This window comes from Bison bison, unplaced genomic scaffold (genome assembly GCF_000754665.1).
Source record: "Bison bison bison isolate TAMUID 2011002044 unplaced genomic scaffold, Bison_UMD1.0 scf7180017864050, whole genome shotgun sequence".
Taxonomy (NCBI): domain Eukaryota; kingdom Metazoa; phylum Chordata; class Mammalia; order Artiodactyla; family Bovidae; genus Bison; species Bison bison.
The window spans coordinates 4673727-4690938 of NW_011494622.1; the positions used below are offsets into that span (position 1 = coordinate 4673727).

Here is a 17212-nt window from a genome sequence, read left to right on the forward strand (position 1 = left end):
GGCTATGGTTTTTCCTGCAGCATGTATGGATGTGAGAGCTGGACTGTGAAGAAGGCTGAGCGCCGAAGAATTGATGCTTTTGAACCGTGGTGTTGGAGAAGACTCTTGAGGGTCCCTTGGACTGCAAGGAGATCCAACCAGTCCATTCTGAAGGAGATCAGCCCTGGGATTTCTTTGGAAGGAATGATGCTGAAGCTGAAACTCCAGTACTGTGGCCACCTCATGTGAAGAGTTGACTCATTGGAAAAGACTCTGATGCTGGGAGGGATTGGGGGTAGGAGGAGAAGGGGACGACAGAGGATGAGATGGCTGGATGGCATCACTGACTCGATGGACATGAGTCTCGGTGAAATCTGGGAGTTGGTGATGGACAGGGAGGCCTGGCATGCTGCAATTCATGGGGTTGCAAAGAGTTGGACATGACTGAGCGACTGATCTGATCTGATGGTTCATTGTACTATATTTGTATAGATTTAAAATTTTCAAAAAAAAAAAAGAATAAACAAGATACAATACAACAAATCAAGACAACTTTTAAACATATGTTATGACTATATACCTCTGCTCTAAAGACATACTAATAATGAACTCTATTAGAAGGTTTGATTTTGATAGTGGTATGGAAAAACAATTCTGAAAATGCTTTCTGTGTATTAAACAAATTTAGCAAAATATTAAGAGTACTGGAAGCCAGGTTTCTCACCAGGAGAAGGTTAGGAATTGTGTGAGGCTGAAGTATTACTGGGGGTATATGATTTACACGGGTAAATATTGATGTGTGCATTATATATGTATAGTATGTGTGCATACATGTCTGCCTTCCTTGGGGAAATGGCTGATTCCTGAGATGAAATAGCAAAAGTACATGAACCTGGAACATCCTTGGAAGAAAGTATGAAGTATTCAAAAGTACAGTAGCAAGAGGACACTGGAGCCAGCATGAAGTTTCTCTTGGCCAAAGCAGAAAATATGAGCATCAAAATAACTGATGACAGCTAACAGACAACTCATTGCATAAAACAGGAATCCATGCTTCCACGCAGTTAATACACAGCAAAAAGGGAAAGCTCTTCCTTTCAGTACAAAGGCATCTTGTAGATGTAAAAGGAAACAAGAGACTTAGAAAAAAATCACCACTTCGCAACCATCAGATTAATGCTAGATTCTGACAACAATTATCAATTGATGTTAGAAGTGTTGGGTAAAAACTTGATGAGGAATAGGATATATACATAAACTCAAAGCATCTTCCCGCAAGATACCTTCTAATTATTAGGGCAAAAAATAGGACCCTCACAGTAGAGAAAAGTGGCAGTTACCACATTAAGTGATCAACGTTAACGTCATTGATACGAGAACCAACTAAGCATATGCCTCTTTCACACGACGTGCTGGGGACACACGTTGCTTCTTTGGGATTCCCATCAACAGTGACCACCTGAACCCACCATAAGGCGGCTGAGAACAAACTCAAACCCAATCTGAGAAACATTCTACAGAATACCTGACCTGTAACCCTCAAGATGTCAACCTCCAATGACCGGTAACTCTCAAATCCTTATCCAAAGCCCATAGTTTTTTTGTACACTCCACATTTAAAAATCTCACAGCTCAGGTTGACACCTCACTGGTGTCTCAAACATAGTATGACCAGCACTGACCTCATGTCTTCCCCATCTCCCATCTTTACCCAAGCAAGAAGCTGGTCATCCCACATCCAATTAGTCTCCAAGTATAATCCTTTTCATTCCCTAAATATTTCTTGTATCCATTCCCTTCTCTTTATTACTATAGCTACTGGTTTTGTTCAGACTCCCCTGAGTGGTCTCTGTCCACATCTGCAACCTCATGTCCACTCTATTATTCTCACTAGTCTGGAAAAATGCTACAGTCATATTAAATATTAACTTTGTACAACTTCCTGCCTTGAAGTAGCTGCTCCGTTTTTTATCTCTAACACTTGGCAAAGTTTGTGGCATGTGGCAGATACTCAACAGTACTGGTTCAAAAATCAACAGAACCAAAACTGTGAAGAAAAGTAAATCACTTATCATTGACTATTTCATATAGCATAATGCGTCACTGTCATGTTTCAGAATGATCCCTTTTTAAGTAATCTGTAAACATACTCAAGGACAACAGTTTAGATATATAAAACAGAGGTATAACCTTGGGCATGTCACTTAATCTTTCTGGACTTGAATCATCTGATCTGAAAAAAAAAAAAAAAATAAGAACTTTCTAAGATCTCACTCAAGGCCAAATTCAAGGACTGAAAATTTTTATCACTAAGAAGACAGGTGATTTGCTTACCATGTCTGATAACTTTTTATCTTTCTTCTTTGTGAATTTTCGTTTTGTATCTTCTTCCTGTTCAAATCTAAAATTTTAACACATGGAGATGTTTATAATATGAAATGATATTGTAAAAACATTTCTAGCAATCTCCAAGCATACTCACTGAATAAAGCGCATTATGTCCGTACAGGCAGAATTGTCGGTCAGCTCTCCTGGGGTGGTGTTCATGTCGCTGTTAGGCCATACGTACACTGAACTGTGGCAAATTCTGAACACAAGGGCATTTGAAGAAAGCTTTGTTGACAGGTCACTCAGTACATGCTTTAGTGCGTTCTTGATAAAAATTTCTAAATTAAAAGAACACAAATAGAAGTTATATAAAAAACTGCAAACTTTTCAACATGAAGGCATCCAAGCACACCAAAGTAGAGCACAGTAAAAGTGACCCCCAAATATCCATTCCTCAGATTCAATAATGTACAAAAAGTTTGTTTTGTCTTTAAAAAAAATGGAGATAAAATTCATAGACCAGAAAATCCATTCTTTTAATGTGTACAATTCAGTTGCTTTTAGTATACCACAAGGTTTGCAATCACCACTATCTAATCCCAGAACATTCCGTCACCCCCAAATAAACCCTGGACTTCCCAGGAGTCATTCCCCATCCCCCCGCACTTACTTATGGCAATCACTAATCTACTTTTGGTCTCTGTAGACTGGCTTACTCTGGACACTTCATATAAATAAAATCACACATTCTGTGGCCTTTTGTGTCTGGCTTCTTTCACTCAGCCTAATATCTTCAAGAATCAACCAACTGTGAATCCATCCCTAGCATGAATTAGCACTTCACTCTTTTTTATGGCTGAATAATATTCCATTATATGAACAGAACATACTCTGTTTATTCATTTGTAAACTGATACATATTTGGGTTGTTCCTATCTTTTAGCTATCATGAATAATGGTTTTACAAATACGTGTGCAGAAGTTATTGTGTGGATATGTCTTTAATTCTTTTAGGTAATAACCCAGAAGGAACTGCTGGATCATATGGTGACTCTCTTTTTGTGGACCTGTCCAACTGCTTTCTAGAGGAACCGCATCATTTTACACTCCCATCAGCAATGGATGAGGATTCCAGTTACTCTCAAAATACCATATTATTTACAGAAATAAAACTCTGGAGTGAGATTTGAATTTCTTAGTAGTTCTCTTCCTCAAACTATATCCCACTAAGACTGTACAAAGTATTGTGTTCTTAAGTCATGTTCATTTTCCTCTATGTGGTATGTCATCAAACCTGGTATTTGTCTGACTTCAATGATTTCCTTTTTACTTAACAGAATTTTTTGAATATAAAAAACATTTTCATGGTTCCAAAGTCAAAGCTATATAAAAAGATACATCTGAAAAAGACAATATTTAAATATTTGTCCCAGTTTTATACTCCTAAATCCTAAACCTGTTTAACTCTGTGGTTAAAATATTTAACTATCACATCGATACCTTGATAAATAAATACCTTGAGGTTGTGGGAGAGAAAGATTACTTATAACAAGTCAGATATAAAGGCATCCTGATATGTTTCAGAAATCCAAATTTAAAGATTTATAGTTTCACTACAAAAGACAAACATAATTCCTGGATTACCTTCTGCCCATCCCTGAAGACCATGAAATATCTAAATAATTGTGATGTCTTTAAAGTTAAACACCTCCGTTCTCAGTATTTCCTCATTAATGATTCCCTTCAAGGAGTGTTTCAAAGAGTTGGGTACAGGAGGAGGAATACTATTAAGTCAGAAAACAAGCTCAAATACATCAATTATTTGGGTAAAAAGTATCTGCAGTCCCTATTTACATTTGAAATTACATCATTATGTCTGTTGACTGACAGATCAGTTACACTTTGCAGTTAAGTTCATAGCAAAGGATAACTTCAATTTGTAGCAAGTTGTAAAATGTAAGGCTTTATCCACAAAAGTGACACCCTGTATGGGAGCTCAGTAGTTAAGTCATGTCCGGCTCTTTGTGACACCATGGACTACAGCCTCGCCAGGCTCCTGTGTCCATGGGATCTTCCAGGCAAGAATACCGGAGTGAGCTGCCATTTCTTTCTCTAGAGGATCTTCCCAACCCAGGGATCCAACCCATGTCTCCTGCATTGGCGGATGGATTCTTCACCACTGAGCCACCAGGGAAGCCCAAGGAACAATACTTTACTGATACGACAGGCCTAAAAATGAGTTTGATTTAGTTCTTGCAAAATGATTCTCATCTTGATTGCACATTAGAGAATCAACTAAAAAACTTACTGATGCCCAAGTCTCTGTCCTTGAGACTTACTTTATTTGGCTGGGGAGTGGGGGTCAGAATGTGGACCAACACAGAGAACAATTTTTTAATATGAAGGCATGGGTCAGAAAGACCATCTTGCATTCTCTCTCTTCCTCTTTCCAAGGGGCCAGTAAATAGTCATCAGCTGGTGATCTTGGAGGAACTCTGACACTGTTTATTCCTCACCTTTCTGAACTTCTCTGTGGCTCCTGACACCCTTGATCATACTTTTCTTGAGTGATTTCATCTAATACAAGGCATTAACTATCATCCTTGGGATACATTAAGTTCTCTGTCTCCAATTCTGACCACTCTTCCCCAAGTTTCAGACTCAAATTACCAACTGCCAGCTGGGAATTCACACTTGATGTACTATGGCATTTCAAATGAAACACATCTCAAACACAGCTCCTTGTCATCCTCCTCTGATATCCTTTAGCTTGGTTTGTGGCAGCAGTCAGAAACAGGAAGACATCCTAGAGTTTGGTTTATACCAACACTGATTTTTCTCCCAGAGAACCTGCCTGCCATTCCTAAATCACACGACCTCAAGAGAATGGGTTCTGGAGTCTTACGGTGATGTACTATTTAAGCCTGCGAAGTCTAAGTCTAGCTGCTCATTTACATTATGCTCAGGGTGGATATTTATATTTATTGTCGCAATTTTCTTGGAGAGGGCAGTAAAGTTTCTTAAGGGGACACCTTAATGTGCAGAGGAGCCCCGTGGGCTAGCAGTGGTGGGGAACGCAGTGTCTAAGTTTAAATCCAATTCATATCACTTCTATTTGACTTTAGACAGTTTATTCACCCTCTCACTCAGTTTCATTTTCAAAATGGGGAGAATCTCACCATATTTCATTGCCGCTTTTATAGTAAAAAAGGAGTATCTTGGAAGACCTACCATTAGGAGTAGCTAGCTGAAAAGCTAGATCAAGGCCACCTCTTATTCTGAAGAGTATATCCATAGCCTCTGAAATAACCTAAGACAAATAAAAGCAAAATTTCATTGTAAAACAAAAGAAACTCATCCTTATATAAATTAGAATCTAACTGAATTTAGATTAAGGCATAAATTAACTGTGACTTTTCAAATTATTTTATGAATTAATTCCTTGCTTTATGGAGAAAAACACAACACCATAAATTCTGTATTAGAGGTTCTAAGCCTTTGTTCCACACTGAAATCACCTGAGGATTTTAAAGTACCCATTCCTAGGCTACACTCCCAGAGATTCTGATAAATTGGTCTGGGGAGGATATTTAAAAACTCTTCTATGTCAATGATTCTAAAGGAAAAAGGTTGAGGACCACACTGCTCTGGGACAGTATTTCTAAATTATAGTCTTCACAATCATAGGGTTTAACAATGCCATGAAAAGATCAACAGTCAAGAAATGGTTTAAGAATGGGACAGGAACACTAAACCTATTATGATAACAACTGGTGGGCAAGACAATGAGAGGAAACTAATATATCACTGATGGTGGGAGTATAAACTCTTAGAATTCATCATAGGGTGATATGGCAACAGAATCAAAAGCCTTACATTCGTATTCTTGGTCTAGTAATTCTGCATATAGATATTTAATCTAAGGAAATCTGCAAAACACACAAAGATTAGTGTATACGAATATCAGCTTGTCAACAAGAGGAAACCAATTAAATAATTACAAACATTATACAGCAATGAAAAATCATGCTTTATGTGAATATTAAATGCTGTAGGAAAATGCCTGCAACTTATAAAGGGGAAAAAAAAAAGCACTTGTAAAATGAAATTATTAGCAGTTCTTAATTTGGGTCCATATGCTGAGTTTCATGTAGTTGATGACATATGACAAAAGATATGTCATTTTGCTTGGGGAGAAGGGTGGGAAAGAGGAAGGCAACCTCTGGGAAAAGGTTTCAAAGATTTCATCAGATTCTTAAAATATGCCCCGAACAAGATGAAGAACTATACTACACACTAAGAGTCCTATTTTTAACTAAATCAGTAAGTACTACATTTACTGAGCTCTTAAAAAGTAGAAGGCACTATGCTAAATGACTGGACATATACTAACTCTGATACTCAAAATAGGTACCATTACTATTTTTCTCATTTATAATCCCTGTCATATTGTTCCAAGGGTGACTGCTTTTATTTTCCACCAAGTATAACCTATTGAAAGGCCATGCCCTGTGCCCCAGTTATACTTCTTGGAATTTATCCTAAAGAAATAATCCGGAAAGTTCAGGACAAAGTTAGCTTGAATGCTGTCCACTTATCTTACTGTTGTTCATCACAGCAAAAAACAAACAAACAAAAAAATCCCACCTAAAATGCTATCAATAAGAATCTGTTAAGTATAAGAAGTTGATTAAATGCTATGTACCTATTTGAATAAAAAATATTTAATGGCACTGAAAGATACTGAAGATTAAAGTACGAGCAACATTTCACTGTTACTTTCTGTATGACCTTGTAACTCACTCGAGTGTGTCTTTTCTGTAATACTGGAAAAATATCACAGGGTTGTTCTGAAGGTTCCATAAGAGATTTTATGTGAATACACTAGAATCTCCTTACACTTCTGAATTGAGACTCTCTCTGAAGAAATAACATTTAAACTGAGATCTGAGCAGTAAATAGATAAGAGTATTTCCAACGGAAATATTCCAAATAGTATTCCAAAATTCCAAAGGAAAGAGAGAGGTGAAAGTGGCTGAACCTTTCCCACGGAGGGGCTCTGACTGGTGAAGGCCTGCTTACAAGACCACTTAAGACACCATAGCAGATGGTTAGATCTCATGGTGCCAAGGACAAGAATAGTTAGAGACTGTGATGACTGACAACCATTTAGAGGTCAGTCCTGTCCAACTCCTTGCGACCCCATGGACTATAGAGTCCATGGAATTCTCCAGGCCAGAATACTGGAGTGGGTAGCCGTTCCCTTCTCCAGGGGATCTTCCCAAGCCAGGGATCAAATCTAGGTCTCCCGCATTGCATGCGGATTCTTTACCAGCTGAGCCACAAGGGAAGCCCAAGAATACTGGAGTGGGTAGCCTATCCCTTCGCCAAGTGATCTTCCCAACCCAGGGATGGAACCGGGGTCTCCTGCATTGCAGGTGGAGTCTTTACCAAATGAGCTATCAGGGAGGCCCCTGTAGATTCCATAGTATTTGGGACATTCCATAGATGTTCAGGAGCTGCAAAGAGGGCGATGTCAAGGATGATTTCCAGGTGTTTGGCATGAACAACGGTGCGGTGGGTGGTGGCGCAATGACCTGAGATGGGGTCACTGGAGGAAAAGCAGGGTGAGGTGGGGATGGTTAAGTCAGTTTTGAACTTGCTGAGTTTAAAATATATATGGGCCAACCAAGTGGAGGTACAGTTAGTAGATGTGCGGCTCTGGAGCTCAGAATACATCTCTAAGCTGGAGATACAAATTCTGGAGAAAGCACAGGGTGTAAAGAAAAGTACTGAACACACATCTAGGGATACCGGACTGCAGCAGAACCTGCCTGAGCAGTCAGGGGGAAACCAGGGAAGTGTTACCACCACACTGCCGAGAGAACAAGAGGTATGTGGAAAGTTACTCTTCTCTTTTCCAGGTCCACTCTTTCTTCGAAACTTTTAAAAACCTCTTATGATTCCCTCGTTCTCAAAATGCACGCACAAGGGAAGGTGCAGGGAGAACGGTGGAGCCGGGGAGTCGAAGGTCGTCCGGGGGCGGCTTCCCTCCGGCTCTACCCGGAGGGGCCAGGCCGAGGACGAGAAGGCCCAGACCAAGGCCCGGACCACCGGTCCCCGGCAGATCCAGTTCTTTCAAGGGCCGCAGAGCCCCACTTGCAGGCAGCTAGTGAGCTCGGAGGTGACCACGCAGGAGTCGGTGGCGAGCTGGGGAGGAATACTCACCATATCAGCTATGCGGCGCCGACAGCAACGCAGAAGCTCGCCCACCGCTCAGGAGGCTGGCTCGGAAGTGGTTCCGCCGGAGGGCGGGATTTGGGAGGGCCGACTACCGTTCCCAACATGCCCTGCGGCGTGCGTCACGGGGCGTACCACCACGCCAGATCTCGCGGGGGGATAACGGGGCGGGGAGCGAAAGTCCTAACGAATGATGGATGCAGGTCCTCCGCATCTTCTTGACGTCTTTCTGTTTGTGTCTTCCTCGATCCGTATGCGAACCCTCCACCGAGCCTCCCGCAACATTCATTCTCGGAATGGATTCTCCCGTAGCCGGGGCAACGCGCCACAGAAGGTCTCCGCGGCTAGGCAAGCGTGCGGACCGGCTGCGTGGCTAGGTCCAGCGCGGGAACAGCTCGCGCGGGGGTTGCTTCGTGGCGCTGGTCGCTCCTGCAGCTTGGCTTGGACTGGAGCTGGGACAATCTGATCTCTGATCTTTGTACCCTTCTCCGAGGCGACTTGGTACTCGCAGCCATCAGGTACTGTCTTTTAGATACCTAGGTACTCTGAACCTCTGTTTCCCTAATGGGACATCATTTTCCCCAGAAGTTTTCTGTCCCTCCTTCATCCCCTAGGGCACTTTATCTATAACTTTGGAAGGGTACTTGCCGTGTTCCACTGTGTTATACTTGCCTTGTCTAAGACAAGATAAGCTCCCTAACAGCAGTATCTATACCTTTTAAAATCTCAGTTTTATAACTTCTACCAGCAAGCCCTACTCAGGAGGGTTTTGCAAAACGTTAAATAAGTGAATGAGTGATTTTGCCAATGCTGTTCAAGAAGAGTTAGTTCAGTTCAGTCACTCAGTCGTGTCCGACTCTTTGTGACCCCACGAATCACAGTACGCCAGGCCTCCCTGTAGTGGAAAAATTCAAGGCAAAAACTCCCCTTTTGTTCCCTTTCCTTTCTATCCTCTGTGTCACACTTCGTTGGGTGGTTCCTATCTTCCTAGAGCCCACAATTTAGTGAGGGAAAACAGCAGTTAATTCAAGATCCTTACAATTCAGTTCAGTTCAGTCGCTCAATCATGTCCAACTCTTTGCGACCCCATGAACTGCAGCACGCCGGGCCTCCCTATCCATCACCAACTCCCAGAGTCCACCCAAACCCATGTCCATCGAGTCAATGATGCCAGCCAACCGTCTCATCCTCTGTTGTCCCCTTCTCCTGCCCTCAATCTTTCCCAGCATCAGGGTCTTTTCCAATGAGTCAGCTCTTCACATGTGGTGGCCAAAGTATTGGAGTTTCAGCTTCAACATCAGTCCTTCCAATGAACACCCAGGACTGATCTCCTTTAGGATGGGCTAGTTGGATTTCCTTGCAGTCCAAAGGACTTCAAGAGTCTTCTCCAACACCACAGTTTAAAAGCATCAATTCTTCGGTGCTCAGCTTTCTTTATAGTCCAACTCTCACATCCATACATGACCACTAGAAAAACCAAGTGAGGGAAAACAGCAGTTAATTTAAGATCCCTACAAGGTGAATGTAAAATAACCCAATATAAAATAAGCATCCATGATCAGGGCTTGGAGAGGGAAGTACATGGCGCTATGATGAAGTGAATTAAGGAAGTGAAGAATGAGCTAAACAATCAGAAGGATCAGTATTTATTGAGGAAGGAAAGGGGTAGGCACAGTGAAGTACCTGCCGAAAGTGAAACAGCATGTGCTAGTGTCCTGTGGTTGGAGAGAGGCCGACTTGAGAACTGAAAGACAGTTGGAGCTTAGGTTCCAGGGAGAGGGGTTCCCATGGTGACAGGTGAGGGTGATAGTGGCCTTATGAGCCATTTAAAGGATTTGAGCCCCTGTAGCAGCACAGGAAGACTTTAAGGTTGCAGTGGAGATGGAGCCTTGAAACATGAAACAAATTGAATTAGTGCCCTCCAACTGACTGACTTTTAGTTTTAAAGCATAGGTGATCAGAGGCAGGATGGCAAGGAGGAGGAGAGGATGAGCCACAGATTCAAATAGGCAATCCTGTCATTGAAACAGCTTGCTCTAAATTCAAGGCAGAAGTTTCTTACCTTGGATTATAAACTGGGAAGTGTAAACCAATGTTTGTTTTAATCATCAACCTATGTGTCCAGTGTCTAGATATAGTTGGCTTCAAAAATATTACCGTGAAATGGAGGCAAGTATTCTTAGCTCATTGGTCCAACTTTTTAGAACATATCTAATTAAAGGAAACATCTGAAAACGTAGTTGCATATTTAGAGTGATATTTCAAGAACTCATAGTTGCAGTCTGCTCTATAACAAATACTCTGAATTCCTTGTAGCTTTTGTTTTGCTGTTCTTCGTGTTTATCTTGCTTAGTCAATTGTCCTCTCTTCCTATCCCCGTTGTGAACTGATTTTGCCAAGTGGCACATTTGTTATATACATTTAAACTTGAAAAAATTCAAGAACTATAGGGTAATGCCTAGGTGTGTTGTACATTCTGTAAAAGTAAGTTATAATTTTTAATACAAGGGACAATGTAGTATGTTTAGATAGAAGGGTTTAAACTAAAAACGACTGCCTTATATAATTAAGATCTTTCAGTCAGCTTTGAACTTCTCAAAAGAAGGATGTTGTTTATACAGTGTTTATACCACACTGTACCGTCATAATATTACTGTTTGTGACGGATGAATGGCAGTGCCACCGATAAACATTTCTTTGTAATTTGTGGATATTTCAGCTGGAGACTCAAGGGGAAGGTTCGTGGTGATAATTTTGAGTCTCTGTTATTCCCCCTCGGCCCCACAAAGTAGATTCTTTCCCCATGTATAGCTTGGGACTGTTGTTTTATGATGTAACTATGTGCATGTTAACACTCATAGTTTGGACTGAAACTATTTTGGACTGAAAGTTAGAATCACCTTTTCCCTAAATTTTCTCCTGTATTTTTCAGTGTAGAGTAGAATTTTGCTGTAGAAGTAGCACTAAGAAACCCGCTGAAGTCACCAGCATAGAGCACCCAGCCAACAGGGAGCAGCCATGCCTGCGGAAGGAGGGAAGACGGATATGGAGAGGATTGGCCTCTTCAGTGAGATGGAATATATCACTGTGGGGGATAAATATGTGTCGCAGTTTAATCGTAAGTATAATTTGGTTTTCTTTACAGCCTAAGAGTGGATGTTCCCTCTATAAAATTTTGATTTTAATGTTTGTTAAATGATCTTTTTAAATGGTCTGTATTTTAAAGCTTTAGGTATAAAGTTGAAAACACCTGTGAAATTTTAGTAGCGGTAAGAGATCTTTTTTTTTGTAAGATCAGGAAGCTCGTTTTCTTGGACTATCCTACTTTCATATATTCTCCTCATAGGTATTTGTATTTATTTTCAAGGTGCCTGGCAGTTTTCTTCCAGAATTTTTGTTTGTTTGTTTGTTGTTGTCTAATCGCTAAGTTGTGTTCGACTCTTTTGCAAGCCCATGGACTGTAGCCCTCCAGGCTCCTCTGTCTGTGGGATTTCTCAGACAAGAATACTAGAGTGAGTTGCCATTTCCTTCTCCAGGGAGTCTTCTGGACCCAGGAATCGCCCCAATCTCCTGTCGCTCCTGCATTGGCAGGCAGGTTCTTTAGCACTGGCACCCTACCTGGAAAGCCCAAAAAGGGAATCACAACCATGAAGGGACTGAACCATTGGCTTTTTTTTTTCCCTCAGTTGGGACACTACTATACAAATAGCATTTACATTTACATCTAAAATGGCCATCCATGATCACTTTCTTGAAAATGAAGTGCCAAATAAATACCTGAGAGATTTTTAGAAGAGTCATAAATAAAACAATAAAAAAGAATATGCTGATATGGAACATCTCTAAGATAAATTGTTAAAAAGGCAAGATGCAAAACAGTTTCCTATGGGAAAGCATTGGGTTCAGTAACCTGTAAGGCCTCTTTCAGCTCTCAGATTCAGAGTTTAAGAGAATCTCAATCTAATTATTAAAATGTTTTAATGGAAATGCCTTAGTTCTTACTGTCAGTGAAGCCTTTGATATGGATCTTTCAGTGACCATTTTGAAACAGCATTTAAGAGCTCAAAACTCAATGGCTCGAGTCACATTTTGAAACTTTTCTCTGTTTCCCTGGTGTTCTAGTGGCAAGGATCAGGAAAGTTTTCTATTATTTTTCATGTCCTTTTATTAATGGTGAGCTCAAAATTGTCATATTCCTATTTTATCTTTAAAGGACCTTTTAATGAATCTGCAAGCAAAAATAGACAGATTCTACCCGGGGGATCCAAAGAAATGTCCAATCTCCAGGCAGGTTATTTTGACCCCCATTTTGTAAGGATTTTTGAAGGTGAAAGCTATGTCAATCCGAATCAAGTGAGGAGACGGTACATGATGGAAGAAGCCAAGAAAAATCTAAGCAAAGCGTTCCTCCCTAGTAATGGAGAGAAAAAGCCGTAAGTATTGGGGAGAAAATCTTAAATCTATCTCCTGCATCACTCTCTCTCCTCCAGCCTAAATTATTGATTTTTCTGTAGGACTTACTTATGTATGACTCATTTTTTAAAGTGTGACTTTTAGGTTAAGTTTGTGTTAGATGGAGACAATTATATTGGGTGATTTAAGTTGCGGGGTAATTGATTAAGTAGATTCTCATTGTCACATTAAATTTTTAGTCATCTATGTCACTATTTTCTATCAGTTTATACTAATAAAACCAACTAAATAATGAAAATAAGTTTTAGTTGAAAATTTTGCAATAGTCAGACTAGAAAAAAAATTGCCTTGGGTCATCAAGTTTGTGGCCTTGACTATTTTTTCTGCTTTTTAAAACTTTAAAAAAGTATAAATAAAAAATGTGAAATTAGGAGAAATCTTTTTTGGGTAAAAAGGATAATTTATCAAAGGTACATTGTTTAAAAATCATGATGAAGTTACATGTAGGGGCTTAACGGTATTTTAGTTGTAAAAATTGTCAGGATAAGTTTCTTTTTCTTTAACCTTTAAATCCTTAAACTGATAAAATCATATAATCTATATGATATACTATAGCTGAGTTTTATAATATGATGTTAATTCACACTCAGTAACATTGACTCTCAATCTAGAGTTTATGACAGATGAGGATTAGTTGAAAAATAATTTTGTGCTTATTTGTGATTTTGAGATTAGTAAAGCTTCAGTCTTCCAAGTTAAATTGTCTTTATTAAAAGTAGAGAATGTCTTCTTTTCTGTTATTATAGTTTATCTTTTCCTACCTTTGTACACTTTGGAGAAGTGTGAACTATTTATTATTATTATTACTACTTTTTTTGGGTTTCTTTCTTTTCTTCGTAGATGTAAATTCCAATGTGTATTTTTGGGGCTACTACTTTATTTCTTTTTCATGTAACATATGTATTTTATCCTTTAAACAACTTTTTTTGTGTTCAACTTTCCCATCCCCTGGAACTAATATAATATTGTCAATAAACTATGCTTACATAAAAAATAACTTTAGAAAAAACACAGCGGAAGAACACACAAAGGGTCTATTTATTCTTGTGGTTAATTGAACTAATGTAAACTCTTCTAACCTCCTAGAGATTACTAAAGCTTTGTTTATGTAGAACATTTAAAATGGAATTTTTGACTTTGAATAATAGGGAAAAGTAGATTAAAAAAATAACAAAAGAGTTTTTTTTTTCTTACCAAAGTTAGGCAAGTCAAATCTACTGCGTATATTTTGCTCTTCTTTCAATAATATTTTATAAATTTTGGTGAAATACATATAACACAAAATTCACTATTTGAACTTGCTTCTTTTTGTTCTCGTTACACTGTATTTAAGCTGTGGATTAGGAAGTTACTATGGAACCATAGGGGGACCAGTCCCGTTTTTCAGTGCTCAGTCTAAACCCAAAGAAAAATATGAGCCACCTGGAAAGAATTTATACACAAACCCAGGAAAGAAAGGAACTGGATATGGGTAAGATATTCCAATACTTTCATATCATTTGTTTTGAATTTAAAAAATTTAATTTCTGAACCCTGAAGTCATCATCATTATTTTCCTTCCTTAGCTATGCAAATATTACCATAGGTAAGCAGTTTTCACACTCTTCTGATCTCTATGATGCAGCAAAACTAAATAACAAGGTAAAGGAATCTCCTGTAACTTACTTCAATTTTTCTCTTATTTAGTTGACTTAGAGAATTCACTTGTGATCCAATTAGGGTTTATTTTGTTTTATCTATTTGTGTTATGTGGGCAATGGCAGATTGATGTTTAGGAATTGTAATAATTTTACCATTTTGATTTTAGATTCCCTGGCTGAGCTTTAATTCCTGCCATAGTTTATCTTCCATCTCTCTAAACTAGCTGTGAGACTTCTGTCAGTGTGGCCCGATCAACTCTGCTCTATTTTGATTCTAAGCATTGTATCCTAATCCTTAGCTGTATTCCCAACACACCGTAATATTTTGCGCCTAAGAAAGTAGTGGTAGTCCTTTTGGGCTGATCAGGCCATTATGGTGAGTGAACAGAATGGAAGAGTGTTGGGGAGAAGGGAGGAAGTGGAGACTAGAGAAGAATATAAGCTTTTAAATTTTCATTTTTTTTTCAGCATGCAGTCTTCAATAATTTTGGCTATGGTGACTTTAAATGGCAGTGAGATAGATGGAGGAGGGCATGGCAACTCACTCCAGTATTCTTGCCTGAAGAATCCCCATGGATAGAGGAGCCTAGCGGGCTATAATCCATAGGGTCGCACAGAGTCAGACACGACTGAAGTGACTTAGCATGCGTGCACACACGAGATAGAAGGATAGTGGCCAGTTTTGCAAACCCAGGAAAAGTTTTCTGTTAAATTGATAAACCTTGGTCATTTGAAAATAGTCATCTCTTGTTTCTAGTATGGACTCTTCACTTTATATAAGATTCTATGTAAACTACTTTTTACATAGAATAGAATAATATATTCTATAGGAATGATACCTAAGATATAAATACGACAAGGCAGTTTTATCAATAGCTTAGTAATTAATCTTTCATCCTAAGTTTATGGATATAAGATACTTTTCTCTCTTTAGAATAAAACTCTTTCATTCCACATTTAGAACTTACTATTCATAAGTCAGAAATTTTATGTCCCTGAATTTCCTAAAATAATATTGTAACATAAAAGTGTTGTAATTTAAAAAGTAAGTATTCCTTATTCTTAGGAGAAAAGCTGACTTTTTTTTGAAGGCCTACCGTGTGCCAGGTACTTTGAATACATAATCACATTTAATCTTTGTCGCAGCATTAAGGGTCGGGGGAATGTTACGATCGTCATTTATAATTGAAGAAAATGTGACACTGAAAGGGTCAGTAACTTTCCCAGTGTCCCTGGGAAAGGCTAGAAAGCAGGAAGGAGTTAGGGCTTGAACTAGAAACTGACTTTTATTTTTAATGCATTATATCATATTATAGAAAGTTAATAAAGATTTGCTCAAGTGATATATCTATATACATCAAATAAGTTTATATTCAAGATGAACAATCATAGCTGTGCTTCTTCCTAAGCATATCTTTTGTATCATAAAAATAGAACATAGCAAAGGAATGTTTTAAAAAAGTGAACCCAGCAGTATATACTTAAACAATCTACATGCTTATATTAAAATTTAAAGTTAAATTAACTTTATGTTACTTGCAGTGTTTAGTGATTTTTGCTATCTAATATAATTTCAAACTCCTTAATTTACAGAAAGAGAATGAAGAACATCGTCGTTTACTTAAAGGGACAGCTTTCAAATTAAATCTTTACCCAAGGGAATATTTTGATACCAATCCTTACATGTCTGAGAAACCTTTACCACCAATTAAAAAAGTAGAGAAGAAAGAAACAGTTGGAAACCCTTTTAAGCCCTCTTCTCCTGGCAAAAAGGCAAGTTAAAGTTTTTAGAATGAAAAAATATTAAGCATCATATAGAAATGTTGCCTCTTGCTGTCATATTATTTCATTTCCCATTTGTTTATATTCATGCCATGAATCATGGAACCCGTTTTGATGAAATTATGATAAGTCATAGAGTGTGGATACCATAAGGAATAATGATGCCCTTATGAAATAATTATTCACTTCAGTTCAGTTCAGTCTCTCAGTTGTGTCCAACTCTTTGCGACCCCATGAATCGCAGCACGCCAGGCCTCCCTGTCCATCACCAATTCCCAGAGTTCACTCAGACTCAAGTCCATCGAGTCAGTGATGCCATCCAGCCGTCTCATCCTCTGTCACCCCTTTCTCCTCCTGCCCCCAATCCCTCCCAGCATCAGAGTCTTTTCCAATGAGTCAACTCTTCACATGAGGTGGCCAAAGTACTGGGGTTTCAGCTTTAGCATCATTCCTTCCAAAGAAATCCCAGGGCTGATCTCCGCAGAATGGACTGGTTGGATCTCCTTGCAGTCCAAGGGACTCTTAAGAATCTTCTCCAACACTACAGTTCAAAAGCATCAATTCTTCGGCGCTCAGCCTTCTTCACAGTCCAACTCTCACATCCATACATGACCACAGGAAAAACCATAGCCTTGACTAGACGGACCTTTGTTGGCAAAGTAATGTCTCTGCTTTTGAATATGCTATCTAGGTTGGTCATAACTTTCCTTCCAAGGAGTAAGCGTCTTTTAATTTCATGGCTGCAGTCACCATCTGCAGTGATTTTGGAG

At 39.1% G+C, this 17212-nt stretch overlaps 2 protein-coding genes across 4 annotated transcripts in view; one reads left to right on the forward strand and one right to left on the reverse strand.

The window, feature by feature from the left end:
• The window catches only part of UFSP2 (UFM1-specific peptidase 2), a 19461-nt gene extending 10839 nt beyond the window's left edge, over window positions 1–8622 (reverse strand). The window contains exons 1-4 of one of the 2 annotated variants that reach the window (XM_010835774.1): window positions 8536–8622; window positions 5539–5617; window positions 2462–2645; window positions 2314–2380 (exon numbers count right to left, since the gene is read on the reverse strand). In XM_010835774.1, the coding sequence (XP_010834076.1) occupies window positions 2314–2380; window positions 2462–2645; window positions 5539–5617; window positions 8536–8538 (333 nt within the window). In that variant the 5' untranslated portion in view covers window positions 8539–8622. The remainder of the gene's footprint in view (window positions 1–2313; window positions 2381–2461; window positions 2646–5538; window positions 5618–8535) is intronic. The other variant, XM_010835775.1, reaches the window with a different exon arrangement.
• Window positions 8623–8713: 91 nt separating this feature from the next.
• Window positions 8714–17212, forward strand: part of LOC104985553 (chromosome unknown open reading frame, human C4orf47) — a 14854-nt gene continuing 6355 nt past the window's right edge. For both annotated transcript variants that reach the window (XM_010835780.1, XM_010835779.1), the window contains exons 1-6: window positions 8714–9065; window positions 11480–11665; window positions 12761–12980; window positions 14354–14491; window positions 14586–14661; window positions 16254–16433. In XM_010835780.1, the coding sequence (XP_010834082.1) occupies window positions 11566–11665; window positions 12761–12980; window positions 14354–14491; window positions 14586–14661; window positions 16254–16433 (714 nt within the window). In that variant the 5' untranslated portion in view covers window positions 8714–9065; window positions 11480–11565. The remainder of the gene's footprint in view (window positions 9066–11479; window positions 11666–12760; window positions 12981–14353; window positions 14492–14585; window positions 14662–16253; window positions 16434–17212) is intronic.